This window comes from Anolis sagrei, chromosome 1, assembly GCF_037176765.1.
Source record: "Anolis sagrei isolate rAnoSag1 chromosome 1, rAnoSag1.mat, whole genome shotgun sequence".
NCBI lineage: Eukaryota > Metazoa > Chordata > Lepidosauria > Squamata > Dactyloidae > Anolis > Anolis sagrei.
Window position 1 is genome coordinate 252,803,216 of NC_090021.1, and position 27,580 is coordinate 252,830,795.

Here is a 27,580-nt window from a genome sequence, read left to right on the forward strand (position 1 = left end):
ATTGTTTTTGTTTGGAAGCGCTTAACCCCTCTAGATTTTCCAGACCACACTTTTTCTGTCCTGAAATGGGTGGATTGGCCCTGTTGCAAGCCCCTGGGAACGGCATTTTACAATAGGTTTGCAAGCCTCTATTGTATAATATCTTTGAAAATTCCCATTTTTTAAAACTAGAAGTACAATTCTAGTCACTTTTCTTGCTCCTTTGGCATTTTCTTTAGGCCACGTGCCTTCCTGAGGATCTTGGACCTCACATACTTGTGTACCCCTAAGGTAAACCGTGTTTCCTTTATAAACATTTTCCTAACCTTAAAAAGCCCTATGTGGTACAGCATGTTATACTGCTGAGCTGCTGAACTTGCTGACCAAAAGGTTGGCAGTTCAAATTCGGGGAGTGGGGTTAGCTCCCGCTGTTAGTTCAAAAATATGCAAGAGTGAGTAGATCAATAGGTACCACTTCTGTGAAAAGGTAATGGTGCTCCATGAAGTCATGCTGGCCATATGACCTTGGAGGTGACTACGAATAATGCCAGCTCTTCGGCTTAGAAATGGAGATGAGCACCACCCCCCAGAGTTGGACATAACTAGACTTAATGTCAGGGGAAACCTTTACCTTTACCTAACCTTAAAAAAACAAATACCATGTTTTCTGAAAATTGATCTCTATTGAGTGGTAATTACCTTATGCGAATCTAATAATTGCTCAAATGGCCCCAGTATACTTTTGCAATGTGTGAAAAAGTGTGTTTGTGTTTGTGTGAAGATATTTAAAATGTTCATGTGTATAGAATTTAAATTTACCAGGGAAGAGGGTATCAAAGGTACAGGTGATGCGGCAGGTGATTGGCCCGGAAGCTCAAATTTTGACACAACAGCGACACTGACTCTTCTTCGAGGCAACTGCAATGAAAACAAATTTCACTATACAAGTGACACAAAGTGATATCTTCCCAGGATTTATAGCCTTTTCAGTTTGGGCAAAAAAAGGTGAAATAAGAATGTTTTCTGTTCATCATTAGATTCTAAATCTATCTCAGTATAGGTAATTAATAGACATTCTATTTAAATTTTCAACTCACTGCAAAATTTATAAGAGACCTGACATCTACAGCAATTATAGGGCATTCATATAAAGGAATCTCAAGACACAGGAGTATAATAAGCCAGAAGGGAGAGATGTAAAAATACTCTCAAAGTTTCTCATCCTTGATAAGTAAAGGCATCTCACCTCTTATCTATATATAATTGTCTGTCTAGTTGTGTATAAAACGGCATTGAAGGTTTGCCGCATATGTATGTTCAGTGATCCACCCTGAGTCCCCTTCAGGGTAACAAGGGTAGAATATAAATACTGTAAACAAACAAACAAATAAATAAATAAATACCAAGACAGATCATCAAAAAATGATGAGGATCCAGCACAGGTCAGCGCCCTGTGCTAGTTTACTTTCAAAAATCCATCATCTACCCCTATATGTACTGGTCCATTTAGTTTTCTTGGCAAGGATACTGGGGTGGTTTGCCATTGCCTTCCCCAGGGATCACGCTTGGTCTGACCTCTCTGCCACGACCGTCCCGTCTTGGGTGGCCCTTCACGGTTTCGCTCATGACATCATTGAGGTGCTCAAGCTCCAGCGCCCCGACAAGGCGGTGATCCTTTGCTGTGACAGACTTTGTATTTCTAGGTGCAAAGATTACTGCAGATGCAGACTGTGGCCAGGAAATCAGAAGACGCTTACTTCTTGGGAGGAGAGCAATGTCCAGTCTCGATAAAATAGTGAAGAGTAGAGACATCAGACTGGCAACAAAGATCCGCCTAGTCAAAGCCATGGTATTCCCTGTAGTCACCTACGGATGTGAGAGCTGGACCTTAGGGAAGGCTGAGCGAAGGAAGATTGATGCTTTTGAGCTATGGTGCTGGAGGAAAGTGCTGAGAGTGCCTTGGACTGCGAGAAGATCCAACCAGTCCATCCTCCAGGAAATAAAGCCCGACTGCTCACTGGAGGGAAAGATACTAGAGACAAAGTTGAAGTACTTTGGCCACATCATGAGGAGACAGGAAAGCCTAGAGAAGACAATTATGCTGGGGAAAGTGGAAGGCAAAAGGAAGAGGGGCCGACCAAGGGCAAGATGGATGGATGGCATCCTTGAAGTGACTGGACTGACCTTGAGGGAGCTGGGGGTGGTAACGGCCGACAGGGAGCTCTGGCGTGGGCTGGTCCATGAGGTCACGAAGAGTCGGAGACGACTGAACGAATGAACAACAACACCCCTATATGTAAAGGTGTTGTTTACTATAATGGTAACCGTTAAATAAAAACTACTTTCCAAAATGCTATGATAAAGCTATAACTATGGGGAAAACTTTCAAATGTGAATGTTTGTGCAAAACAATAAAAAATAACCAAGTTGGATGGTCATAGTGAAACTATTTCCATTGCTGGGCACTAAATAGAAGACCATATAAAGTTTAGGAAAGAAAAGACATGAGGAGAATGGGAACTGGAAGCATAGGAAAGGCATTAGTGAACATATTGATAGTGAGCAGAAGGAAGAAAATAAGGAACTCTCATGAGGATAGGGAAAAGTTTCTTTTTGATTTTATCCTTATCATTTAACAGCTAAATATTTATAACACAACTCAATGGGATTTTCTATAATTTCCCTCATTTTTATAACATTTTAATATTGTCCATCAATGATGTTCTTTGGGCAATTTGCACAAGTTGCAAATCAACAAAATATCAAATGAATTCTAAAAAGAGGGAAGAAATGACATTTGAAGAGCCATTAAGATAACTAAAATCAAACAAGCATAGAATCAGCTCAGGATTAACAAAAATGATCCAAGAAAACTGTGACTCTTTGGCCCAAATCTTATCAAAAAGACCATGGGAAATAAGATTGAAGGCCATAACTTGGCTGCGGAGTCACTTGATCGTTCTTCCTGCCTTCTAATAACACCAGAAGACAACTCATGGCTTGGCGAGCTGCTGGCAATTCGATCCTGCCTAAGGAATTGGGGCATTACCATCAGGAGGGTGGTTGTGGACCCTCATATTCGCCCCCTTGTTGACACAGTGGTACCTTCTCGTTCTGTGCCATCAAGTCCCTGTGATAAATCCACAAATAGCTCACCGGTTAGGGCCCCCCCCCCCCTCAGGATCATATCAATTCGAAACCCCATCTGCCTCAGTTGCCCCTACACAGTTGGCCACACTTTCCCACCCAAGAACACTCCCTCTCTTCAGTCCTCTCAGCTCCCTTGATGTCTCGCTTTCCAGCACGACATCGGGAACATCCCTACATGAAATCCAAGGGAAACTATACTCCAGCCTTTCTTCCTCAGAAAGCTGACTAGCCACAAATTCCAACAACGTGGGGGGGGGGGAGTTCCGGAGGAGGGGGGTCCTATTCAGGTTGTGTGGGGGAGGAGATTTGCTGGTCGCCAACATCCCAGGGAGAAGTGCAATAGAGTTCTTGCGACCCTGGAGAAGGTAGGAAGTGGTAGGCCCCATGGCAGTCCCCTCGGTCTTAAGGTCCTGCTGATTAACGCCAGGTCTGTCAATGGTAAGACCGCTGCCATTCAGGACTTGATCCTGCATGAGGGGGCAGACCTGGCTTGCATTACTGAGACCTGGTTGGACGAGTTGGGGGGAGTAAATCTTACTCAGCTATGTCCACCGGGTTTTGGAGTGCATCAGCAGGCCAGGCCGGGGGGGCGGGGAGGAGGGGTCGCAATGGTCTTTCGGCAATCCATCGCTGTGGCCAGATGCGCTGTTCCGCAAACAGCTGGGTTTGAATGTGTTCACCTGAAGGTGGGGAACCGTGACAGTGTGGGGTTTCTGCTGGTGTACCGCCCACCCCGCGACCCAACAGTTTCCCTGTCTGAGCTAGCAGAGGTGGTCTCCAATTCGGCCTTGGCCTCCCAAAATTTGGTTGTTCTGGGAGATTTTAACATCCATGCTGAGACCTCCTTGACTGGTGCAGCTCAGGACTTCATGGCCGCCATGACGACCATGGGGCTGTCACAAATTATAACTGGACCCACCCATCAGACTGGACACACTCTCGACCTAGTTTTTGTAGCGGACAGTGGAATGATCAGAGTGGAAGAACAAAACATCCTTCCTGTGTCATGGTCCGATCATTATCTGGTCAGTTTCAGACTTTCCACGACCCTTAACCTCCGCAGGGGTGGTGGACAAATTAAGATGGTCCACCCCAGGAGACTGATGGATCCTGTTGGTTTCCTGAGGAATCTTGGGGTTCTTCCTGCCATGGAGCCTGGCGATCCTGTCGACGCCTTGGTGGTTCTCTATAACAGGGAGATGACCAGGGCGATAGATACGATCGCTTCCGAACGCCCCATCTCGTTGCGTCGAGACACACCATCTCCCTGGTTCACCGAGGAGTTGACTGTGATGAAACACACGAGAAGGGGACTAGAGCGCAAATGGAGGAAATCTCGGAACGTGTCTGACCAAACACGGGCTAAAGCCTCTCTTAAGGCATATTCCGTGGCTATACGGGTAGCCAGGGAATCCTTTTTGACTACCCGTATAGCGTCTGCAGCAAATAGATCATTGGAGTTGTTTCGGGTTGTCGGGGAACTCCTTCATCCCCCGGTGGTGGAGGAGTCCTTCGATGATCCAGCAACTCAGTGTCGCGAGTTCGCACACCATTTTGCAGACAAGGTTGCTCAGATACGTCTTGAGCTGGACTCCAATTTCACCACAGTTCCAGGGGAGGTGACTGAGGCACCTGCTTGTCCAATTTTGTGGGATTCTTTTAGGCTTGTTCTTCCTGAGACCGTGGAGGAGGTCCTTGGGGCTGTGAGGGCGACCACGTCGTCTCTAGACCCTTGCCCATCTTGGCTAATAAAATCGGCCAGGGAGGGGTTGGTAGATTGGTTTGTGTTGATCATTAATGCATCGTTGGAGCAGGGGTTTTTTCCATCTCAATTGAAACAGGCAGTGGTTCGTCCACTTCTCAAAAAGGCTTCCCTTGACTCCATAGTGCTTAACAACTTCAGACCAATCTCCAACCTCCCGTTCTTGGGCAAGGTGCTGGAGAGGGTGGTCGCCTCTCAGCTTCAGGGTTTTCTAGATGACAACAACTACCTAGATCAGTCACAGTCTGGTTTCAGGCCTGGTCACGGTACCGAGACGGCCTTCGTCGCCTTGGTGGATGACCTCCATAGAGAGCTAGACGGGGGAGTGTGACCTTGCTGGTTCTCTTGGACATCTCAGCGGCTTTCGATACCATCGATCATGGTATCCTTCTGGGACGACTTGCTGGGATGGGTCTTGGGGGCACGGTTCTGTCGTGGCTCCAGTCCTTCCTGGAGGGCCGATCTCAGATGGTGAAGCTGGGAGATGCCTGCTCGGACCCCTGGCCTTTGACCTGTGGGGTCCCGCAAGGCTCTATTCTGTCTCCCATGCTTTTTAACATCTACATGAAACCGCTGGGAGAGGTCATCCGGGGTTTTGGAGTTGGGTGCCATCTCTATGCAGATGACACACAACTCTATTACTCCTTTCCACCTAATTCCAAGGAGGCCCCTCGAGTGCTGAACGAGTGCCTTGCCGCTGTGGCTATCTGGATGAGGAGGAACAAGCTGAAGATCAATCCCGACAAGACAGAGGTCCTGCTGGTCAGTCGTAAACCGGATCGGGGTATAGGGTGGCAACCTGAGCTGGATGGGGTTGCACTCCCCCTGAAGTCTCAGGTCCGCAGCTTGGGAGTTCTTCTGGATTCATCACTTACGCTTGATGCTCAGGCGTCAGCGGTGTCCAGGAGGGCTTTCGCACAATTAAGACTTGTGCGCCAGCTGCGACCATACCTCGCAAAGGCTGATTTGGCCGGGGTGGTCCACGCCTTAGTCACCTCCAGATTGGATTACTGTAATGCGCTCTACGTGGGGCTGCCCTTGAAAACGGCTCAGAAATTCCAACTGGTTCAACGGGCGGCGGCCAGGATGTTAACTGGTGCTCCTTACAGAGAGAGGTCAACCCTCCTGTTTAAGGAGCTCCATTGGCTACCGTTCACCTACCGAACCCAATTCAAGGTGCAGGTGCTTACCTACAAAGCCCTAAATGGTTTGGGACCACCCTACCTCCGTGACCACTTCTCCGCTTATGTACCCACACGCTCCCTTCGGTCATCTGGAGAGGCCCTGCTTGCGATCCCACCTGCGTCGCAGGCGCGCTTGGTGGGGACGAGGGATAGGGCCTTTTCTGTGGTTGCCCCCCGACTTTGGAACGACCTCCCCAAAGACATTAGACTAGCTCCCACGTTGGCAGTCTTTAGGAAGAACTTGAAGACCTGGCTATTCCGTCGTGCCTTTCCAGAATAGGATAACCCAGCACTTTGTCCCAGAAGCACTTTACTAGAGTTTAAGACTCTCGGCACATTGCACTTGCCCAGAATTCCAATACACCTCCTGTCACACCCAGCACTTTTTTAACCTGTACCCGTCATTGGCCCGGCCATGGTTTTTATTGTGTAATAGTGTAATGTTTTGTTATTGCTTATGTTTTTAATTTGCTCTCTTTTGTATTGTTGTTGTTTACTGCTGTTGTGTTGAGGCCTTGGTCTTTGTAAGCCGCATCGAGTCCTTCGGGAGATGCTAGTGGGGTACAAATAAAGTTTAATAATAATAATAATAATAATAATAATAACCTAAATACTAATTGGGGAGAAATTATTAATGTCAAAGATCGTACAAATAAAGACCTGGAAGAACAAAGAGCTCTTCATCTGATGCCTTATGTAAGCACCTACCAGGTGAGCCTTTCACAGATGGCATTACAATACAAGGAAATCTGGAGAACACCGGCATCAAAGGGCAGAATATAAATCACTGATCCCAAGACTTTTTTGTAATTCATTTTTTTGCATACATAGCATTCAGTAAACAGAACATTGGAATTTGAAAGCATACCTTTCCAACAGAAAGAGACATGGACCTAGATGTTCGGGGCACACCATCTTCTGCATGGGAAGAAAGGCAAAACAAACCCAGCAGAAAATAATTGTTAGAAAAACACAGACACCACTGAAATGCTAACTAGGACTATTTTCTACCAATACCAATGTACATGTAAAGCAACACTTTATAATATTAAATTATTCCTTGTAGCATGGTATCAAATCATAGTAACTGATGGCTGTTTTACTGCTAAAAAGACTCTCATGCTCAATTTTTAAAGAAGAAAATTAAATCAAGATTATCAATTGTTGTTAAATCAGACCACATAAATCTGTTTTGTTTATTTTGCTGTCATAGAAGCTAAATAATTTGCATTTCAGGTTCAAAAAGCAATACAGAGACATGTTTTTAAATTTTGGGGAGGCAGATGGCATTACCAGGGGAGCCATAGCTTCTGCTAGAATTCTGAGTAGCAAGTTTTTTATATTCCATCAGTTCAGCGTGATCTTTTTCATACGTTCTCTTCAAATTCTCCACATATTGCATCATGACTTCAGTAGCCTTTGACATGCGTTTCTCCTGCAAAGAAACAGAAGAACATTTTAAACATCAAGTAAATATCACCATATTGTAATTTTTAGCAACTGGAATTGGAGGATCTGGAGTGTTGCTTTGTTCTCCATTTATTTTTATTTTTAAATTCAGGTTTAATTTCCTGAAAGTGAAAAACTTCACACATTTCTGAAATGAATCAAAGATTTCCCCCATTTCTAATAGCTTAATCCAAAATATACAACCCTTCCCAATATGCTGAAGTTTACCTGTTTGTCAAAAAGTTGTGAAAGATAATGGTGGTTCTTAGAAAAAAAAGAAGTAAGAACACTAAGAACAGCAACATAAGTGAATATGCCAGGGCTCAGACTTTTTAAGAGTTAAGCACCAAAGCACTGGTTCTGAATAAAGAAATGATTTTTTTATATAAGAAAAACCCCTCCTACCATTATAAATGGGACAAAAACTTTGCTGAAGAATAGTATCCCTAATGAAGCTGAAATAGAAGTAGCAGTCGTCCCTTACGGGGAAATCTGGGGTTCTGCTTATATGGCCACCTACAGGACTTCTTCAGGAACAGTTTGTTCCACTAGTAAAAACATATGCATAGCACAATGTGGATTCTTCAGGCAGTTTAAAGCAAGAATATTTCTTTTGCCTCAGCTTTCAGTTTAATTCAGAAAATGTTTTCCTGGTAGATGATGACATCAGAACATTGTTTTCCAACAAACCATTAAGATTGGAAGCTACTGATTTCATTTAAGAGATTTGGACACTGAGGTCGGAATGTAGCAAACAAGAGGAGTCAAGCTGGATATTTACAATTAGGCGGAAGGTGGGGTTTCTTGATGGGTATTTCATATAGATCCTGATATAACCAAGTTTTACAAATTTCAACTGCTATAATGTGCATTTTTATATAGTTGTTAAAAACTGTAAATCAGATTCAAGAATTTTACAAACTATATTCATTGGTTTTTATGCTACAAACTCATCATTTATGTGTCACCTATGTTGGCATCATTTGATTAGGTCATTATTTGACCTAAAATATCTTCCTTTGAAACTAGTCTGGCAAGGATGTTGAAAAATTATTTTAAAAATAACTCGCTGTCCTCATAAAATTACAGATCAATAGGGAAAGTGAACAATTTTTCAGCTAGTTTCAAGTTTGTGATATAGACATGGTCTGAAAAAGCACACATTTAGTTCAGATCATTAGGTCACATGCATTTTCTTGGCGACAAATCTTAAAATCTCTGCCAACAGCCAACAAAGGACATCTGAGTCAGTATGTATGTGTTTTTTTAGTTTAGTTTATTCGATGCTTAGACCATAGATCTTTCACATACAAGTCAAGGCAAACAAATAAATACATGAACACCAGATTTTATTGAAGATTGTGCTGGTGTAGTTAACACAGTTTTAAAGTTAACACAGTTTTAAAGCCTTTAGCTGCAAACTACCTGCAAACTGCCTGGAAAACACCTAAGCTGCCTTTGGAAGTGTTGATACATTAAACATTAAACATTCTTACAATGGTTCATACAAGAAACAACTATAAGGAGAAAGCTTTACCTCTACATGGACAAACACTAGCAACTGAGAAGATACAGCTAGCTGTTGAGTCTGCTGAGACTGAGGAGAGGAGGCTTTTTGCACTAGAGAGGAAACAAAGTCAAGCAAAAATGACTAAATTTTTCCCTCTGGAAAATATGCACCAGGGGCAGTTGGTAAACCCTGAGGAGGGCCCAAGGATTACAAAGGCAGCCAATATTACTACGATTGCTGAAGAGCTCAAGGACTGGTTGATCGACACCAAAGGGCTTTTATTGAAGGAGAGTAAGATTATGGACTCAGGAGGTGGGAGAAGCTTGGCTGAGGAACTGGCACAAGCCGAGATGGAGAGTTCTGAGGCTATTGCAACACAAAATTGGAGCCTGGACCCGACGCCAGGAAAGCCCCCCACCTTATCTTCAGAAGAGGTTCACTTTAATTCTCACACACCCAAGAATTTTTTACAACAGTATCCCTACCTCGACTTGCAACAAGGAGAAGATTCAAACGAGGGCTATTCGCACCTGGAAGCTAAGTTCACTGCCTTCTCTAATGATCTGCTGATAATTAAGAATTATCTACAGGAAAGTACGGGGCTCCTGAGTACACTTGTAAAAATAATTAAGGCAGAAGCTTTGGAAAGCCGGTGCAACTGTGACTCTATTAAGGCAATATCTGCTGCCAACATCCTAGATACAACCAAGCAAGATGCAGCTATCCTACGCTGTAGTGATAAAAGAACAAAACAGAGAAAAGCAGATAAAAGCAAGCACCTTAAAGTCAACTGTAAGAGCCAGAAAAAAATCATGAACAGCAAAAGGGAGATGAAACAAAAGACCACATGCAAACAAATAAAAAGTACCAGAAATCATCAACGCGGTTTAAAGAAACTCCTAGCTCTAATTCCATCTTCAAAAACCTTGGTAACAAAAAGGAAGAGAAGCAAAAAAAGTTTCCCAAAGCAGAGTCACAGTGCTACCAATGATGGCAAGGTGGATAGAACCAAAGTGACAAATCCAGGACCCCAGAAGTTTAATATAACAACACAAACCGAATCTCAGGTGACCAATATGACAGGAGAGAAAGATGGTAGGAACCCAGAAAAGGTAGAGGCAATGGATGGACTTAAATTGCCAACAGTAAAACAACAAAATTGCAGACAAAAGATCAATGGACATTATAATGATAATTGGAACTTGGTCCTTATGCCAAATAAGCTGGTGATTATAAAAGTCCCTAAACCAGGAAAGATTTTAAGTTTAGAAGATCGGAAAAATCATGTGATAGGACTTATGAATAATGTTCTACCAGGGGGGTTGTACACAACGGACATTGACGAGATTGATTACTTACATAATGACTCAATGCATGTTGATGCCATAATCTCCTTTATCGACCCAAATATAGCTAAATTTGTCATAAGAGCTAGAGATTTATTTTCAAAACAAGGCATCAGGATAACAAGATTTTTTAAGAAGGTCTTCACTCAACGAGTCCCAGATGGTACAGTGAGATTTGAGGAACAGCAACCAACACTTAAAGTGGGAAATGAACAATTGCTGAAATCCCACAAGGTTCAAGCCACCAGGCCAACAAAAGAAGAAAAAGGTGTTGATGGTCTGGGGAACCTTTTTTGTAACGAGGAACAATCACTGGTAGAGGCATATGCAAATTTGCCAAAAAAAGAGCAATGGGATATCCTAGAGAGGTTGCATGAATGTCAAGTACAAATTGTGGTTTGAAACAGCCCCCAATCACGCAGTTCTTTCAACATGTGGTGCCCAGAAATAAAGAGAACATGGTAAAGGAGAACTCTGCTCATCCACTCAGAAATAGTGATATTCAGAAACTTAGTTACCAAAGAAGGACAGGAGAGCTATTAAATCTGACAAAGAGACAGCATGATAAGCTAGTAGAGCCTATGCAGGCTGAACTACACCCAACTGATCCTGGCTTGAATAACCATAGCCCAAAAGCCTCTGTTCAGACTGAACTTCTGCACATCGGTAATGATTCAGATCTATCGACACCAGCGGGACAATTACACCTGCTATCCTGGAATATAATGGGATGGACAAATAAGTTTCATGACGCAGATTTTGCAATTTATCTGCAACAATTCAAAATTATTTGTTTGCAGGAGACATGGGCCACTGAAACTAATCTACCTTCCCTTCATGGTTTCAGAGCACATTCGGTTCCAGCAGTGAAAACAAGCTCAAAAGGCCGTGGTAGCGGGGGCCTTACCATATTTATCTCAGTAGATCTGCACGTGGACATTCAACCTTTGGATAGCTCCATCCCACAATATATACAGGCCCTCCTCATTAAGAGCACGTATTTTGGGTATGTAATCTGTATAAATGTCTATTTTCCACCTAGATTATCAAAAAATGGAGACCCTAATAATGTCTGGTTTAGACTATCTGAAACCCTCACCTGTTTGGAATGCCAATATCCCTCCACAAAGCTCCTCTTGTGTGGAGATTTTAATGCTAGAATTGGGATGGGTGTTAAACAGGTGGAAGGCACTAACTGCAGACAAGATGACCAGGTTACATCTGCTGACAGGGTCTCTCAAGATACCATCAGAAACAAGGCCGGTCTGAGTTTCTTAGAGATGCTCTCCTTGCATCAATTGCACTGCCTTAATGGGACACAGTATGACATAACGCAAGGTGCCTATACTTATGTTACCAATAGGGGAGCTAGTACTATTGATTATATGGCAGTTTCTGCCAGCCTGCTACCTGATATCCAAAGATTTGCAATTAATAATAGGGTGGAGAGTGATCATTTTCCTCTGTCACTCCTATTTAATTTTGAAACATCAACTCCAACACAATCCTCTCAAAATTCACAAAATCTAAATGGAATTCATGTTGGAGAACGGAGAATAAGGTGGTCAGTCAACCTAGGCAACTTCATTCTGCACATATTCGAGAGCAACCCCTATAGATTTTGCCGACAATACATCCTAGACTCTAATACAGACACTTTAAATGCCTATCAATTCATCATCCAAAATCTCAGACCCAAACTGGTCTGTAGCAAACAACTAAACCCCAACAAGGTGGGAACTAACAGATAGTTTGATTCTGAATGCAGAAGTGCCAGGCTAGCTCTAATGGAGTATTCCAAACATATACTTAGAAAAAAGGATAGTACTGTCACTGCAAGTCTAGCTCAGATGAGGGCTTCGTATAAAGCACTCTTAAAGCAGAAAAAAGACACACATGTTAGAGCTCAGTGGAACCAATTAGCATTAGCTGTGTTGGAAAAAAATGAGAAGCAGTTCTGGGATATTATTTCAACCGGAATGCATACGGTCAGGCCAGTAGTCCTTGGGCATATTTCAACACAGCATTGGTTTGACCATTTTAGCAAGCTCTACGGAGCTACTTCTTCAGAAAACCATCCTACCAGTGTTCCCAATACCACATGTTTGCCTTATTGGTCCCCTGTGTCATCTTCTGAGGTGAAGAAATTGATTGCAGCCCTGGCTCTGAGTAAGGCCCCAGGGGAAAATATGATGCCCCCAGAAATATTTAAACATTTTTCAGAGTGGTGGGCTCCAATATTAGCCAAAGTGTTCTCACAAATCAATAACACAGGCACAATCCCAGAGGGCTGGAAACAGAGCATAGTTGTCCCCATCTACAAGAAAGGTGATAAACAAGATCCCAACAACTATCGCCCTATTAGTCTCTTAGATATTGACTCCAAGTTATATAGTAAACACCTGTTAAACAAATTAGAGGACTGGGAATTCAATAACCAAATCATCCACCCAGAACAGGCTGGTTTCAGAAAAGGACAGAGTACGATTGACCACTGTCTAACCTTGTATTTCTTAGCCCAACAAGCAACTGCTGGACCTACCAAACACCTATTTGTTGCCTTTGTCGACTTAGCAGCAGCTTTTGATTCAATCGATAGAAACCTGTTGTGGCATAAGCTGGCCAGCACCAATATGGATAAGCGCCTACTGTTTCTAATCAAGGCACTTTATTCTAATACCACAGCTAGAATAAGAGTTGGTATTTCTGGCTCATTGACTGACCCCATTCACACTAATAAAGGAGTAAAACAAGGATGTCTATTGGCACCAATACTCTTTAACCTTTACTTGAATGATATAATACCTGCACTCTCGGGGCCAGAATTTTTTCCACCTGCAGTAGGATCCAAGAAAATCTCCATCCTATTATATGCAGATGACATGGTTCTAATTTCACTTACCCAAATTGGCCTGAGAAGACTGCTCTCTAAGCTTGGTGCATATTGTTATAAAGAAAAGTTGAACATCAACTATAATAAAACAAAGGTAATGGTGTTTGGAAAAAGACACTCTCAACACAGATGGTCCATCAGGGGTCACCAAATAGAACAATGTCAGGAATTTAAGTACCTTGGAATCCATTTTACGGAAAGACTATCCTGGAAACCCCATGTAGAACACACTAAAGCAGTAGCTTTGAAATCTGTTGGAGCAATACTCAGATTCTACAACACTGCAGGGGGTCATCTAGTTGTCCTAGCCCTTAAAATATTTCAGAGTAAAGTTATAGCCCAGATTTTGTATGGTGCTGCTGTATGGGGGTGGGATGAGTCTCAGATAGCAAAACTGGAGGCTCTCCAGAATACATTTCTTAAGAAACTACTGAGACTCCCACCGGGCACCCCGGCAGCCTTGGTCCGGGCAGAGGTTGGTCTCTCCTCCATTAGATCACGTGTTCATTTTACCCTATTTAATTATTGGAGAAATGTAAAAGACTCCTCAGTTAGGGTTCTTCCCAAGGGATGTTTTGAACAACTAGCAAAATGCAAAGTCTGGAACACTAGATACCAGAAGCTGTTGGAATTTCACCCCACTCTGTCTGATAAGCCTTCTATCTTGAACTCAAGGGAGAAACTACAGGAATATTTTTTTTAATAATTGTGCCCACCATGATAGGCAGGCCATTAATAACTCCAAATTCTCCCACTGGTTTAGACTGTACAAACTTGTCCATGATAGGGCTATCTACCTGACTAGGCTCACATTTCCAAAACTTAGACAAGCCTTCACTGCCCTTCGTTTCCAAAGTATGCCCACAGCAGTGATTGATGGCAGATATACGGGCGCCCCTCTGGCTCTTCGTTTATGTGTTTGCGGGGCCCCGGAAATTGAGGATCTGCCTCACTATTTGCTTTTCTGCCCTCTGTATTCTGATCCAAGAACCAAAATACTCGGGTATATGTGAGAAAGAGGACTAAGCTAAAAACATGTTGGAGTAGGATCAGCCAGGTCAAAGTCTGCCTGAATTATTATCAAAAATTGCCTAAAGAAAATTAAAATAACTCTCTCCTTTTTTCTACTTATTAATATAAAAAGAAAAGAGATTAACTCTTACTTTGCAAATTCTGCTGATCTGCAAAATATTATTTTCAACGACCCCCAAATTCTTGAGGGTGCTTTTGGTGATATACCATGTTAGAAAAACAAGATACTAATACTGTACCATAAAAGTTGTTATTCACAGATATCTGCACAGTGTTCCATCCAATAACTATTCCCACTAAAGTCCAAACCAGAGAGTAAATTGCAGAAATGAAGCTATAGTGTGGAGGCATAGCCAGAGATCTCTGTTCAAGAGGAGATTCCAGGGAAAATAGTACAGAAGCATTCTGGAGCTCCCACAGTTTCTCTTTAGGCAGATCCTATTCCAGATTTGTTTGGGCTTTTAAAATTACAATGAATTTAGAATAAGATGGGAAGCATTTCATACCTAAAAAAGTACTGAGTAGAAATTAATAATACCCAGAAAAATATTGTTCTGAAGTGCTAATTCTGTACGGAATCCTCTATTTTGTGTGCAGAAACAGAAAATTCTGATACTTGTGAAGAAAATACTGTTTCCTCTACAAAAAAGATACACGTGAATTTTATGTAGAATAAGCCAGAATAGTGAAACCAGAATTCTTCTCATCATGATTCTAGCCACTCAACAAATATTATCAAATATTCTTTCCATCCCTAAGGTGAGCCACATGACTCTATTCTTGGATGGAAGACAACCACTTGCGAGGACACTATAAGATGAAAAGGACAACATTCCTCTCCATTGTATTACATATACAATAGTCAGCAAAACCAGCAGCTGCACTGTGTGTCAACAAGTGGTAAGATTACTAGTATCATCCACTGTGGCCATGAGAGCAGATTAGCTTTGTATGTTCAGAATAGGCCTCTTCACATGCACAATTTTGTCTTCAAATGCCTATTTTTTTCTGCACCTGATTTTTGAAGTGGCTGCCTTATTTCCTATAGTAATTAATTATTTGTGGATCATACTGAAAGTAATGTCTGTCAGGTCCCAATTCCTTTATTCACCTGTAAGTTAACTACACATGTGTGTAAATTAACTCTTTGTCGACAACATGGTACTGTTCAAAATATTCTCCTCCAGTAGCAATATGTTTGCATCATCTTTGAATCCATTCATCAAATCCACTTTGGGACAATTCTTATGGGCATCCCCTGATCCATCAACTGGTAACACCTTTCAATTGGTCTACAATAGTAGCAACAACATTCTTACCTGACGAACAGCTCCAACCATCTCAGCCCGACTGGATAATCGGGAGGATAAACGGTGCAGCACTGTGATATCTTCCAGTAGCCTCTGGTACATGTCTCTGTGTTCAGAGTGATGCCACAAAGAAGCAGAGGCCTGAAAAGACAGCATGCACAAATATATGGAGCAAGAAAACGAGCTTGAATCAAGAAATCATTGTAACCCACAGTTCTAAGTTGTTCTACTTAATAGCCCTTTGGGAATATTGTTAAGTAGTGGCTTATGTTTATATAGGAATTCATCATTCTATTCTATATTTTAGTTTATTTTCCTGTGCTATTTTTTTACAGGCTGAGCTGTGCATAGTCTAGTTCTACACAGCAATGGAATAATCAGATTATCTTACCGTAATAGCTGATTTAAAGTTGTCTAATTCCTTCTCTGTGTTCTCCTCAGCAAGGTTTCTCTCCCTCTCAGCCTGGTTAATTCTTGATTCCAAAGTATAACTATCATTTCTAAATGCCAAGGAAAGTTGTATAAATACATTCTGTTGAGAAAAAAGGAAAGCCTTGTTTAAACTTGCTTACCAATCAAATACTGGTATATACGGGTAGAGATTGGTGTAGTTTTCTATGAAAATAAGTGCCAGATCTTATAACTCTTTGAAAGTCATGTTCTCCATACTGGAGGGTCGTATCTAGTAATATGGAAAGCAAGCCTAGCAGCAAGGGTGCAAGCAGTCATCCGTGGGTCTTTATCAGTAGATGAAAATAGCATTTTTCATAATTAACCAAAGGACCTTTGTGAAAAATGCTATTGTCTTCTCATTATAGGTTAAGTTTATCTTATTTCAGCTATTTTTGAATACCTGTACTTGCATACACATAGTGAATGAGGGGAGAAAGGAAGTTAGTCACATATTCAATACACGTTGAGCACCAGCTCAACCACTGCTAGAAATCCAATAGGAAAAAGAGAAGAAGGAGGAGGAGGAAGAACTTTGCATACCCAAGGCCCTTGCAGAAAGCAATGTCCCAGATGCTTCCCACACTTTTCACCCTGTTAGCAAAGAATCTGGGATGAGGAAATAGCCCCCTCACCAGTCCTTTTCGTTCTCCTGGCACTGGGATCAGGCAGCAGCCAATGTGGTCACTCCATGTTCACCTTTGTGGCCAGTTTCCATGAGTTGAACATGTGACTAGCCCCCTTTCCCCAAAATGGAAATGGGTGGCTGGAAGCAAAAATATTAGGTTTTTTGAGATATTTCAGCTTTCCAGATAAGAGTGACTCAGCCTGTACTGATGAAGACTCATTGAAATTGCTCCACATTTTTAGAAGCAGCCATATACTATAACTCTTCATTGTGTTGTATCAATGATATATGACTTGCGGACTGTATATAACTGGTCTTTACGAATAGAAATATGGAGTGCAGTATACCAGTATTTGACTCCTTTGTTTATTATGGACTTTTAGGTATAAACTATTGCTTACTGTGCAGCTGCCAGTGATATGCTGTATGAGATTCAGCTAAATTTAGCTGCTTATAGACTTCAGTTGGTCTGTGTTCTTTGACTTCATATATACATTTGTAGTGCTAAGTCTTCGTGTTTGTATCATTATGAGGTGTTTGTATTCCTATATATTGTAACAGTTTGTTACTAGCCATATTTAATTATCTTGAGGCTTTGGTTATTCTGTGCTATATATTTTTATAATAATATTTATTATATTCACTTTTTTGTTTGATTGTTTGGATTTTCCCCTCTTCTCCTGCTGTTTCCTAGTTGACGTTTCGCTTGTTTTGAGTCCTTCCTGTGTTTCCTGTGTTACAGCTTATGAAATACTGATCAGAAACCAGAAAGGTCCCAGGTCATCTGATGGGATTTTCCATAGAATTTTTAAAATCAGTAGTCTTGGCAAAAAAAGCAGACATATGCTTCTGTTTAAGAACATTTTGCTGAAGAGATAAATGTCTGCTGCTACTGCTGTATCAGCTGAAAAATTGGGTTGTAAACTTTGAATGCAGACAGATCAAGAGAAAAAAATCCAGTATTGTGACAGGGACTATCAATGTCTTAAAATAATGGTGTTGGCAATTAACTGAAGCTGAAGTTGATTTTCAGTCCTGAGTACCTCCTTCAACACAGAGATGAACAGCAAAGCTGAATGAGGAACCAATGCTTGCAAACCTAAAATGAGCTTTCAGATAATCAAAATCAGACACATTTCCCAAAGGAAACTATTTTAAATGGGAAAAGCTGCCTCGGGGACGCATGCAAAACAGAGCTTTGGATGTATATGATGTCAGAAATATTAAAAATTAACTGGGTATTTTTAATGACAAAAATGTGAGTCAAGCACTGAAGGGGTTAAATGGATGCAATGACTCAACAAAAGCTGCAGTTCAATTTTAGCAGGTGTGCCTGCAACCCTCGGTATGTGGGAGGTCTCTGTGGGAGAAGGGCCTCAGTGTGTTAGTAGGCCTCAGTATGAGAACACCTCAGTGCGTGAGGTAAACCCATCTGTGAAGGTCCAGTGTGAATGCTAAACTTTAGTTGTGTCATAGAAACCTTGTTTTTTAAAAGTAGTGCAACCATATTATTTTGCTATAAAAAAAAGACTCCTATAGAAGATACAACATTGGTCTGTGTGCTTTTGTTCTTTTTATCGCTTAGGGCTATTGGTGCTGGGTCATGCTGCTAAGTTACTCTGCTTTACATTTATGGAGAGGGTGTTTTGTTAAGAAGCCCACTTGCCCAACATATGATACTATAGTGGTTCACAAGGGACAGTTTACAAGCAGCAGGGTTTTATAACTTAGGGTAGGAAAAAGCAACTTTAGTAAGCCTGTGATCAGTTATTTACTCTAGGACCTGACACCACCTCTTTGCAAATCCCACCATTGAAATGGAAAAAGTATTTAAAGTAGGAAACACACATTTCAAAAGAAAACGAAAACTTCAATTTAATGTAAGAATTTTCTTTTGGCTTCCTTTAAAGTGTTACCATGGGATTTGGTGTTGAGAGAAATCCTGTGTTACCCATAGCTTGTTTAAGGTCTGCCAAAGCAGATTCTGTGCAGATGAAGTAAGCATGCAACTCACCAGTTCCTTATTCAGGACCCTCTCTTGAATCAGAAATTAGAAACCAACTTCAGTGATTGCGGTTATTCAGTCAAAAGAGATGCTGTCACATTAATTCTACATATGCAAAGGATTTATGACAGTATTGTCCCTGGGACAGCATTCATTCCTTTATTAATTCAATATGTTTTCTTGACCAAATGATACAAGACTTTTATTCTCTTTATTTTTGTTTATTAGAAATCCTACCCAAAGGTCCAAAAAGAAAAACAACTGACTGCTATTTCAAAATCTCACTATGGCTTGGGTCAAAATGTTCCTGTTTTCCTCTCAGGCTATTCTAGGATGTCCAGGCACTGTATTGCACAGTTATTAAAGACTCTTTAAAACAATTTTATTTTAATGAAAAATATAACTTTCTTGGAGACCAAGGAAATCCTATCAACAAAACAAGCAAACAAATTTGCACCAACACAGCTTGTAGGGGTTTCAAACAAAACCAGATGGCAAATAGTGTTCAAAATCTCTATTGTAAAAAGGCTTACCTCAACTTCTCTTTCAGTAAGTGGAGGAGAGCTGCAATAAAAAGAGACAAAGTTATAATTCCTGGAAGTACATAAGAAGCCATGCATCCTGCAAATCCAGTAAATATTTAATACAGTGGCTACACAGTTTTGTATGTGCCACAAGTAGAGTTGAGATAATGACTTCAACTTAAATCAGATAAGCTTTAAATTCCTATTTTTATTTAGCATGTAGTTTTTTTCTTATTTCATTTCTGCATGCAGCAATTTTCTCCATGCTCTAAAAAGATAATTTTTTATAAGTTTTTGAGCTTGATTTATACTTTAGGGCCATAGTCAAGAAACTCTGTTTTCAAAAGTATATGGGAGAAAGCATGTTTTCTGCATTCATAAAACAATATTTCTGTGAGGAGCTGATGTATGTCATGGTCCTTTTCTCCAGCTGGATGTCTCAGACGTCAGGATGCTCTTATTGATTTTCTCTGGATAAAGGTTACTTTTAAATAATTAAGATATCAGCATCTTTCAGTATACTATTGCGTCTGTTTACAGAAATTAAGAGCATGTTGAATACTTTTAATAATAATGAAAAGAACTGTTATCCAGAGAAGTATCAGAGTTAAGAGGAGGTTAGTTATGCAAGCCTCTGCTAGTCACTGCTAGAGCAATGGCATACAAAGCACAATAGCTGTATTGACATCACTAAGTAATAAATTTCATTTGAATTTTAGGGAAAGAAAACATATTTACTGTAAGAGCTGTAGAAGTGGTGACTGCAGACTGGACTACATTGGAGATCTTGATGTAAGAATTTCACTTTGTAAATGTTTGTGTGCTGAAAAAAGTTTGTATAATGGTTTGTGCATCTATTCTGCTAACTGGACCTTTTCTGTTATTTATATTTATGTACACATTATACTTGTAACACTGTTGTCAACTAACCTCTCAAAAGAGATTATTTCCAAAATGTTTAAACCTGCACAGAAATAAACAAGCACTTGCGAACTTGTATCACGTGGGACATAATTCATTTACAAGCATGTTGTACGATTTTTGTCAAATAAAGGGTTATTGGTCTCTCAAGATCTGAGGCAATATTTTTATAACATTCATTTATTGTTTCAGGACGGTGTTATATAAACTTCAAAAACCCTCTTCCATTTCCTGTATTGGTATGAAAGATAACACATTTCTTAAGAATCTGGCAAGTCCATGATACTTCAGCTATTACCAACATTGCAGTAAACAGTGCAAAAGTGAACAGGAAGTACTGCTTCCTTAATCATGCCAAGGAGACTTAGTAACTGCACATTCAGGATGTAAGGTCACTTATATTTTGAATTAGTTGACAATCTGTATTTTCTGCTTAAAGAGCAACTTCATTGCTGGCAAAAGCATAGCTTCTGGTCTCCTCTGGTTGTGTTGGACTGTCATTCCTTTCGGCTGGAGCCAGCAGAGCCCTGGGCCTGGGCTGACACATGCCCAACACATCCAAATGATGCTGCATTAGGAGAGACTGGTAGAATCCCTGCCATCCCAGGTTCAATAGAAATAGATTTCTCTTTCATAACAAATTTGAGATAACACTACAGGAACCTCCCACAAAAGGATTTACCTTCCAGGAATAGATGTGTGCACACGAAGTTTTCGAAAAAGAGCATCAGGAATGTTTGGCATGACATCACATTTACTCTTTCCCTCGTCGTCTTCTTCTGGCAAGAAAGGGATTGGTGAAGACCCTAAAGGAGATTTCATGATGCAGATACTTTGTTTATTTTTACAGGGAATCGTGTTTCACTCATTCAGTGAAACACACATGGAACATTTCACTCTGATACTCTGTTCTCTAAGAAAACAATTTCAGAGTTAGATTAATCACAAAATTCAGTTTATGAACTTCTGACTGCAAACAAATTCCTGTTATCCAAGATAACTGCCACATTCCCTTATAATATTAGCAATACTTAATAGAATTAATCTTTCCATTTGAAAATGAATAGCTGGGATACTATTTGTCTTATAAGTACCTATTAGCAATACTATAGATAAATTAACAATACTTGTGGTCACCTCAGGTATGTGCATTCAAATTCTAACTCAATGAGTGGAATGCAGCAAGGTATAAATAAGTTTTAAAATCAGTGTGTCAGTCTGGTTAAATTCAGGTCAATTTGCCAATTGTTGGGCTACTTCAAAAACAAAGGGTTCCTCCAAACTGGCCCAAAGTCTCAGGACTTGGCAGGAGTTATACCTGTAGATTTCTAATACCCATATGACATTTTTCCCTGTCCTGGAATTTTTAATGTAAATATCCAGCATCATCAGCAACTTTTTAAACCCACAGTAAGGTTCCCCTCTCTAATTCTGGGACAAATGTCACAAATGCATATTTATTCCTTTTGCTGCACTTTTGGTTCACTGATGATGTTTGAAATTAGGGGGCGTGACTTGTGCCATGGAGTTTTTCCATTAAGGTTTGTGGCCTCATTACATTTTGGTTATCAGACTAAATGTTTCTTCTTTTTTCCACTTTGCTTTTAGAGCTAATAGTGCTAGAGTGTTATAGCTCTCTAGCAATATAACAAGCATTACAATTATAACACTCCCATGCTTTGAGTGGGAGAAAAGAGAGGTTGAAAAGAAACATCAGATCAGAGGTAGTGTTGAACTCTCCTACAACCTATGACAATGAGGATCAGAAACTTCGTATTAGCTTGTTAATGACAGGAGTGGATTCAATCATTACAAGCTGTGAAATCCTAAAACAGAAAGCACCAACATTTACCAGTACTATCATGCAGTCCTTACTTAAGGAAATAAAGCCTGACTGCTCATTGGAGGGAAAGATAGTAGAGGCAAAGATGAAGTACTTTGGCCACATAATGAGAAAACAGGAAAGCTTAGAGAAGACAATTATGCTGGGGGAAATGGAAGGAAAAAGAAAGAGGGGCCGACCAAGGGCAAGGTAGATGGATGGTATCCTTAAAGTGACTGGCTTGACTCTGAAGGAGCTGGGGGAGGTGATGGCCGACAGGGCGCTCTGGCGTGGGATGGTCCATGAGGTCACGAAGAGTGACTGAACGAATGAACAACATCATGCAGTTTGGAGGAGCCCTCTGCGTCCTTTTAGAGCACATGCATAATGAATACAATGTATGCTTAACTTACATAGTTACCACTACAGTATATTCTTTTCCTCCAACACCTAGGATGAGGAATTTGCAGGCCTTGGAATGCTGTTGGACATTTACCTCCATCCAGTACCAGCAAACATGACCAATAATACTGTAGGAGTTGTAGTAGAGGACCACAAGTTCCCCACTCTGGTAGGAAAAGGTGTTGTCAAAATAGATATATTCTTGTAAAAGTCTTGAGTTTCAGAAAAGAGTTGTGCTACAACAGGAGTGAGTGCTCCCTCCCTCTGAATCATAAATACATTCACAACAATTTCCATTTTTGTTCACCTCTTTCCTGTTCAGCAGCTTCACTGAGGTCAGGGAGTTTCAATCCAACTAAATTTTGATTCCGCATCAATATATGCTCCTAATGTGGGAGTGAAAAATCTGAAATAAACATTCTTGGTAATAGAACAAAGTAATGCAAACATTGTGTTTTACATATATAGCTAATAAAAGGAGCTAATGCTAATCAAGTAATTGTAGGATTTAGCAACAATTCAGCATGAGTTTATTTACCATTCTTCAGTTTGAAAAATACCCACCATTATTCACTTTATAATAAATTATATGAAATTAATGAAACAGAGCAAAAACAACAGCGAAAAAAGCTAAAAGCTAGGAAAATGAAATATCCGTTGTACTAAAAGTCCATTAAAGCTAGGAGCTAGGAAAGCAGTCATTTGAGGATGATCCAACTGAACAAACATCCTGGGTACTCCCAGATCTGAAGCAGTACAGGGCTTTAAAAGTGAGCACCATTACTCACTTTTAGAGTAACAATGCTCTAACAATATGTTTTTTCACCCAGTTAGCTAGAAGCCGTAACTTTAATGGCAGTAGTCTAAACAGTTATACAAATAACACATTTTAGTAGCCAAATTCACGGTGGTCAAACTATTCTTGTCTAGAAAGAGTTGTGTCACTCTCAGTAGCCAGAAGCACTCAGGACCACAGAGATCAGCTACCCCTCTGTGATAAAGCTGGAACATATTCATTTTGAAGGAGTGACACACTGGTTGCAACAAACTGAACGATGGGCTAGGAGAATTGCTTTACACTCTTGCATTAATACACATGGGTAAAATAACTAAATTACACTTTTCGATGGGCTGCACTATTGGTCAGAGCTACAGATCTTGTAAAACTACAGCTCCCGTGATTCCACAGCAGTTAAAATAGAGTCTGACTGCATTAATTCTACAGTGCACCCATAAATTAGATTCCACCCATTCCCCCTCCCACCCAATTTCTACAAATGAAAACAATATTTTTAAAAGAACTGATCCTCTGGAGACCACGTTATGATATAATTTATAATTTTTATTGTGAATTGTTGTTTACTTGTGTTTTGGATTATCTTGTGGAGCCCCCAATGGTGAAATGGGTTAAACCCTTGTGCCGGCAGGATTGCTGACCGATAGGTCAGCAGTTCGAATTTGGGGAGAGCAGGTTGAGCTCTCCCCGTCAGCTTCAGCTCCCCATGCGGGGACATGAGAGGATTGCCACAAGGATGTTAAAACATCAAACATTCAAACGTCCCCTGGCAACGTCCTTGCAGATGGCCAATTCTCTCACACTGGAAGCGACTTTCAGTTTCTCAAGTTGCTCCTGGCATGAAAAAGGCTTATTTTGTTTCTTTTACATTGATTGGTGTATTGTTATTTGTTTATTTTATTTTTATGTGTTATGTTGTAAATATTCATGTTATAAGCTGTCCTGAGTCCCTTGGGGAAACAGGGCAGGGTACAAATGATTTTTTTAAAAGTATTATTATTATTATTATTATTATTATTATTATTATTATATGATATCGTATGCCTTGTTAAGGGAAGGAAGTGTTAAAAGAAACAAGAAATAAAATGCAAAAGCAAAGATGAGGCACAAAGAGCAGAATTCTTGCTATATCCTCAGGGAGGAAGGGCTTTTCTAGATGCAAAGAAATATCCTAAGAGACTAGGTAGATTATTTCGTTCCCAAATATTACTCTGAGAGATGACAGGCCAGTTCATCAGCTCCTTCCTGTTTATATACTGCATACTTTATCTGAGACTAAAATACATCTCCGCTGTATTTTGTGGTCACCTTTATAATATACAATGAGGAAGCCACCAATGTTTCTCTTACAGCAACAGTTAGTCACTCCACGGTGCTGTTTTTTAAGCACCCAACGCATAAAGTTTCCAGTGTTCTCTGTTGTTATGTGCCTTCACGTCAATTCTGACTCATCGGGACCCTTTCACTGGGGTTTCTTGGCAAGATTAATTCAGAGGAAGTTTGCTATCGCCTTCCTTTGAGGATGCAAACGTAGGACTCGCTCAAGCTCACCCAATGGGCTTCCTCAAGTGAGTGGGGATCCTAGTCTCACAGAGTTCTAGTCCAAACATTCAAACCATTATCTCACCCAGGCTATTAAGCTTTACACTGCAGTTTTACATCACTAAAACCACTTTCTGAATCAATGTTAAGAAGTACTCAGTTCTTAATATTGATTCAGTACTCAACCAAACTAGACCAAAAATCTGAACTCACACTGGCCAACCAGAGGACTATGGGAAAGCCACAAAAAGAAATTGAGTGTCACATATCCTTCTGACTTTGTCTCCTAGCATGCTGCCTGATGCTGGAGATGATTTATAACTATCATGAGTAATGTCTTTTGTTCGGACAGTTAATTTGATTTCGTCTATAGTTTGTTGCAATTTTAGTGCATAGGTCATTCAAATAATTTTACTGAAGCAAACAAAATATATTAACTACATAGAAGAAGGCTTCTATGCTCCGTGATAAATTAATACATTCAGTTACCATGTCCTTTCATTTTCAGATTGGTTCAAATGAGTATAATCAGTCATCTCTGAATATGGTCACAATCTAGAACTGCATGTACTGCGACAGAGCTTGGAAAGAGCTTTTGTTTTACAGTTCCCAGAATCTTCCAGTTTAGTACAGCCTTGGGCCATGCTAGTTACAGGATTCAGAGCATTTAATCCCCAAAATAACTTTTATAAATTTCTGTGTATGATCACTATGATCATAGACCTCCAGCCAGTTGTTCTTGTCTTTTCCTTGTATTCAGAAGGAAAGAAAAATGGCAATGCTTGAGTCAAGAGGCTATGGTTGAAAGAGAATTTTAATGATTAAAGCTGTCATAGAGAGATTCATTTTCTGTTATTCATTTTGGCAACCTTTTCTCTACAATCCCAGCCTGAGATGGTTTGCCCTCTCCTGACAAACCCTGCTAATCTGATACACCTTTCTTCGCCTGAAAAAATGACAGCAAAAAATGTGCTTGCCTATGTCATTTTTCCACTGTTCAAATGTATATTTTCTCTTACTTCATTACATCACAATAATGTTGCCTCACATTAGAAACACAGTTAAACAGAACATTCCTTTTGTCATGTACAGAAACTCACCTCTCTGAGCTTTGTTAATTTCTGCATTCGAACTGGTTGAACTTGTATTTGAAGGTCTTTGAATGCTGCAAGTTTAGTAGGTGAGTTGCTGGGTTTATTATTAGTGGGGAAAAATTTATCATCTTCAGATGGCGATTTAAAAGGTGCTTTTTCTATATTACCAGGTTCTGCATGCTCCCATGATACAGCTCTCAGTAGAGGAGGGCGGGTGCCAGATTGTGTTTTGCAAGAAAATTTTGAATCCTTCAGTAGTGGTTCTGAGCCCTTAAACTTTGGACCCGCCGAAACTGTCCCTGGTCCTTGTAAAGGAGTTTTGAAAGGAGAGTCATTTGGTTTGGTAAGGAATAGCTTTCCAAGTTCATTTTCACAGATGTTTGTGTTCCCATTTAGAGATACTCTACTGACGTCAGTACCTGAGGTGCAGGATCTGGACAGATTTTCCATAATTTTATGTGGTTCAAAGTTCTCCTTTTGTTCAGATAGCTTCTCTTTGGGGCTTTCCAAATTAGTTGCGTGAGGACTCAGTCTTTCCTGAGAAACTTTACTTTGATCATTCTCATTTCGATCAGTTAATCCTTTAGTGGTATTCTGAAATAAAAGGGATGTTTATCATGAACAAAGTAATAAATAAAAATTTCAATGTATTCATAATAATAACAAAAATGCTGTTATTTTTCTTCAGCAAAGCTCCTATTGAAATTTAGTAGAAATAATACATGCTTGGAATTTTAAAAAACACCAGTTAGTGCTTAGAATAGACCAAACTGTCTTGTTTACACCAAGAAACATTTATACTGAACCAGAAGAAAATGCTGTAATGTGACCAAATTTCTTCAGTTATATTTACTGAATCTGCTTAGACATAACTGAGAAACTATTTACACAGCAAAGCTTGCTGCATACAACTCAGAGGATTCATGACTTGTTCACTCCAGAGTTAAACCATCAAGAGTGGCAGTGCAGTCCTATCCATATTTACTCCACTCAGAGCACTATGTTCAACATAATTAATCCCTGCATAATTGTGCCTAGAGTTGTGCTGTAGAGGTCAAGTTACATCTGAATATTCAACAGAGTCTTCCCATTTCATTTAATGCTGCAGCACATTTGGATACTGCTCAGAAGTCTCCGAGAGGACCTTGAAGTTGGCACTCACTAGGTAGCCTGAATAAATATATATCTTGTATTTTGTCTCTGAATACACATCTAGGATGTAAGCTTTTCCCCCTAGGTATTTTCCAATCTGACTGCGAGACCACTTTTGGAATAGAGATGAATTCCTGAAATAGAGATGGATTACTGAGAGAGAAGAGGTGACGCAGAACCTTGCTGATTTTAATGGATTTCTCAGTTTGTTTGTTTATTTGGGCTGGTGGCTGTCTTTGCTATTGCCAGCCTCAGTAACCTCCTAAGACTGGTTGATTGGGTTAAGATGTGGAAGTACTGCAGTACACCCACACTTTTTTGGATAGTGCATTCCAGAAAGTTGTAGTGGTAACTTTTCTCCTCTTCCTCTACAACACTTTTTTCCAGAGATTACATGGGGATCTCTGTTGTCCCCTGATGCTCAGTTCTGCCTCTCTTTTTCATTTAATACAGATAAGATAATGCATATTCCAAATAAGTGCTTGGGAAATGTAATAAATTAGTTGTGAGCCAATAACCAAGACATGTTATTTAAACAGAGTAAGAGGAGATCACTGGTTATGACTGAGTGGTATTCACACTGTAATTTGCAGTTCAATTCTATTATAATAGACTTGTGTTTCAATCTA

General features: G+C 40.4%; 1 protein-coding gene across 3 annotated transcripts in view; it reads right to left on the reverse strand.

The window, feature by feature from the left end:
• Positions 1-27,580, reverse strand: part of IRAG1 (inositol 1,4,5-triphosphate receptor associated 1) — a 96,792-nt gene that overhangs the window by 12,570 nt on the left and 56,642 nt on the right. For all 3 annotated transcript variants that reach the window (XM_067462650.1, XM_067462651.1, XM_067462649.1), the window contains exons 10-18: positions 25,806-26,393; positions 22,675-22,753; positions 20,826-20,949; positions 19,232-19,262; positions 16,007-16,147; positions 15,625-15,756; positions 7,369-7,510; positions 6,944-6,993; positions 799-897 (exon numbers count right to left, since the gene is read on the reverse strand). In XM_067462650.1, coding sequence (XP_067318751.1) covers positions 799-897; positions 6,944-6,993; positions 7,369-7,510; positions 15,625-15,756; positions 16,007-16,147; positions 19,232-19,262; positions 20,826-20,949; positions 22,675-22,753; positions 25,806-26,393 — 1,386 coding nt within the window. The remainder of the gene's footprint in view (positions 1-798; positions 898-6,943; positions 6,994-7,368; positions 7,511-15,624; positions 15,757-16,006; positions 16,148-19,231; positions 19,263-20,825; positions 20,950-22,674; positions 22,754-25,805; positions 26,394-27,580) is intronic.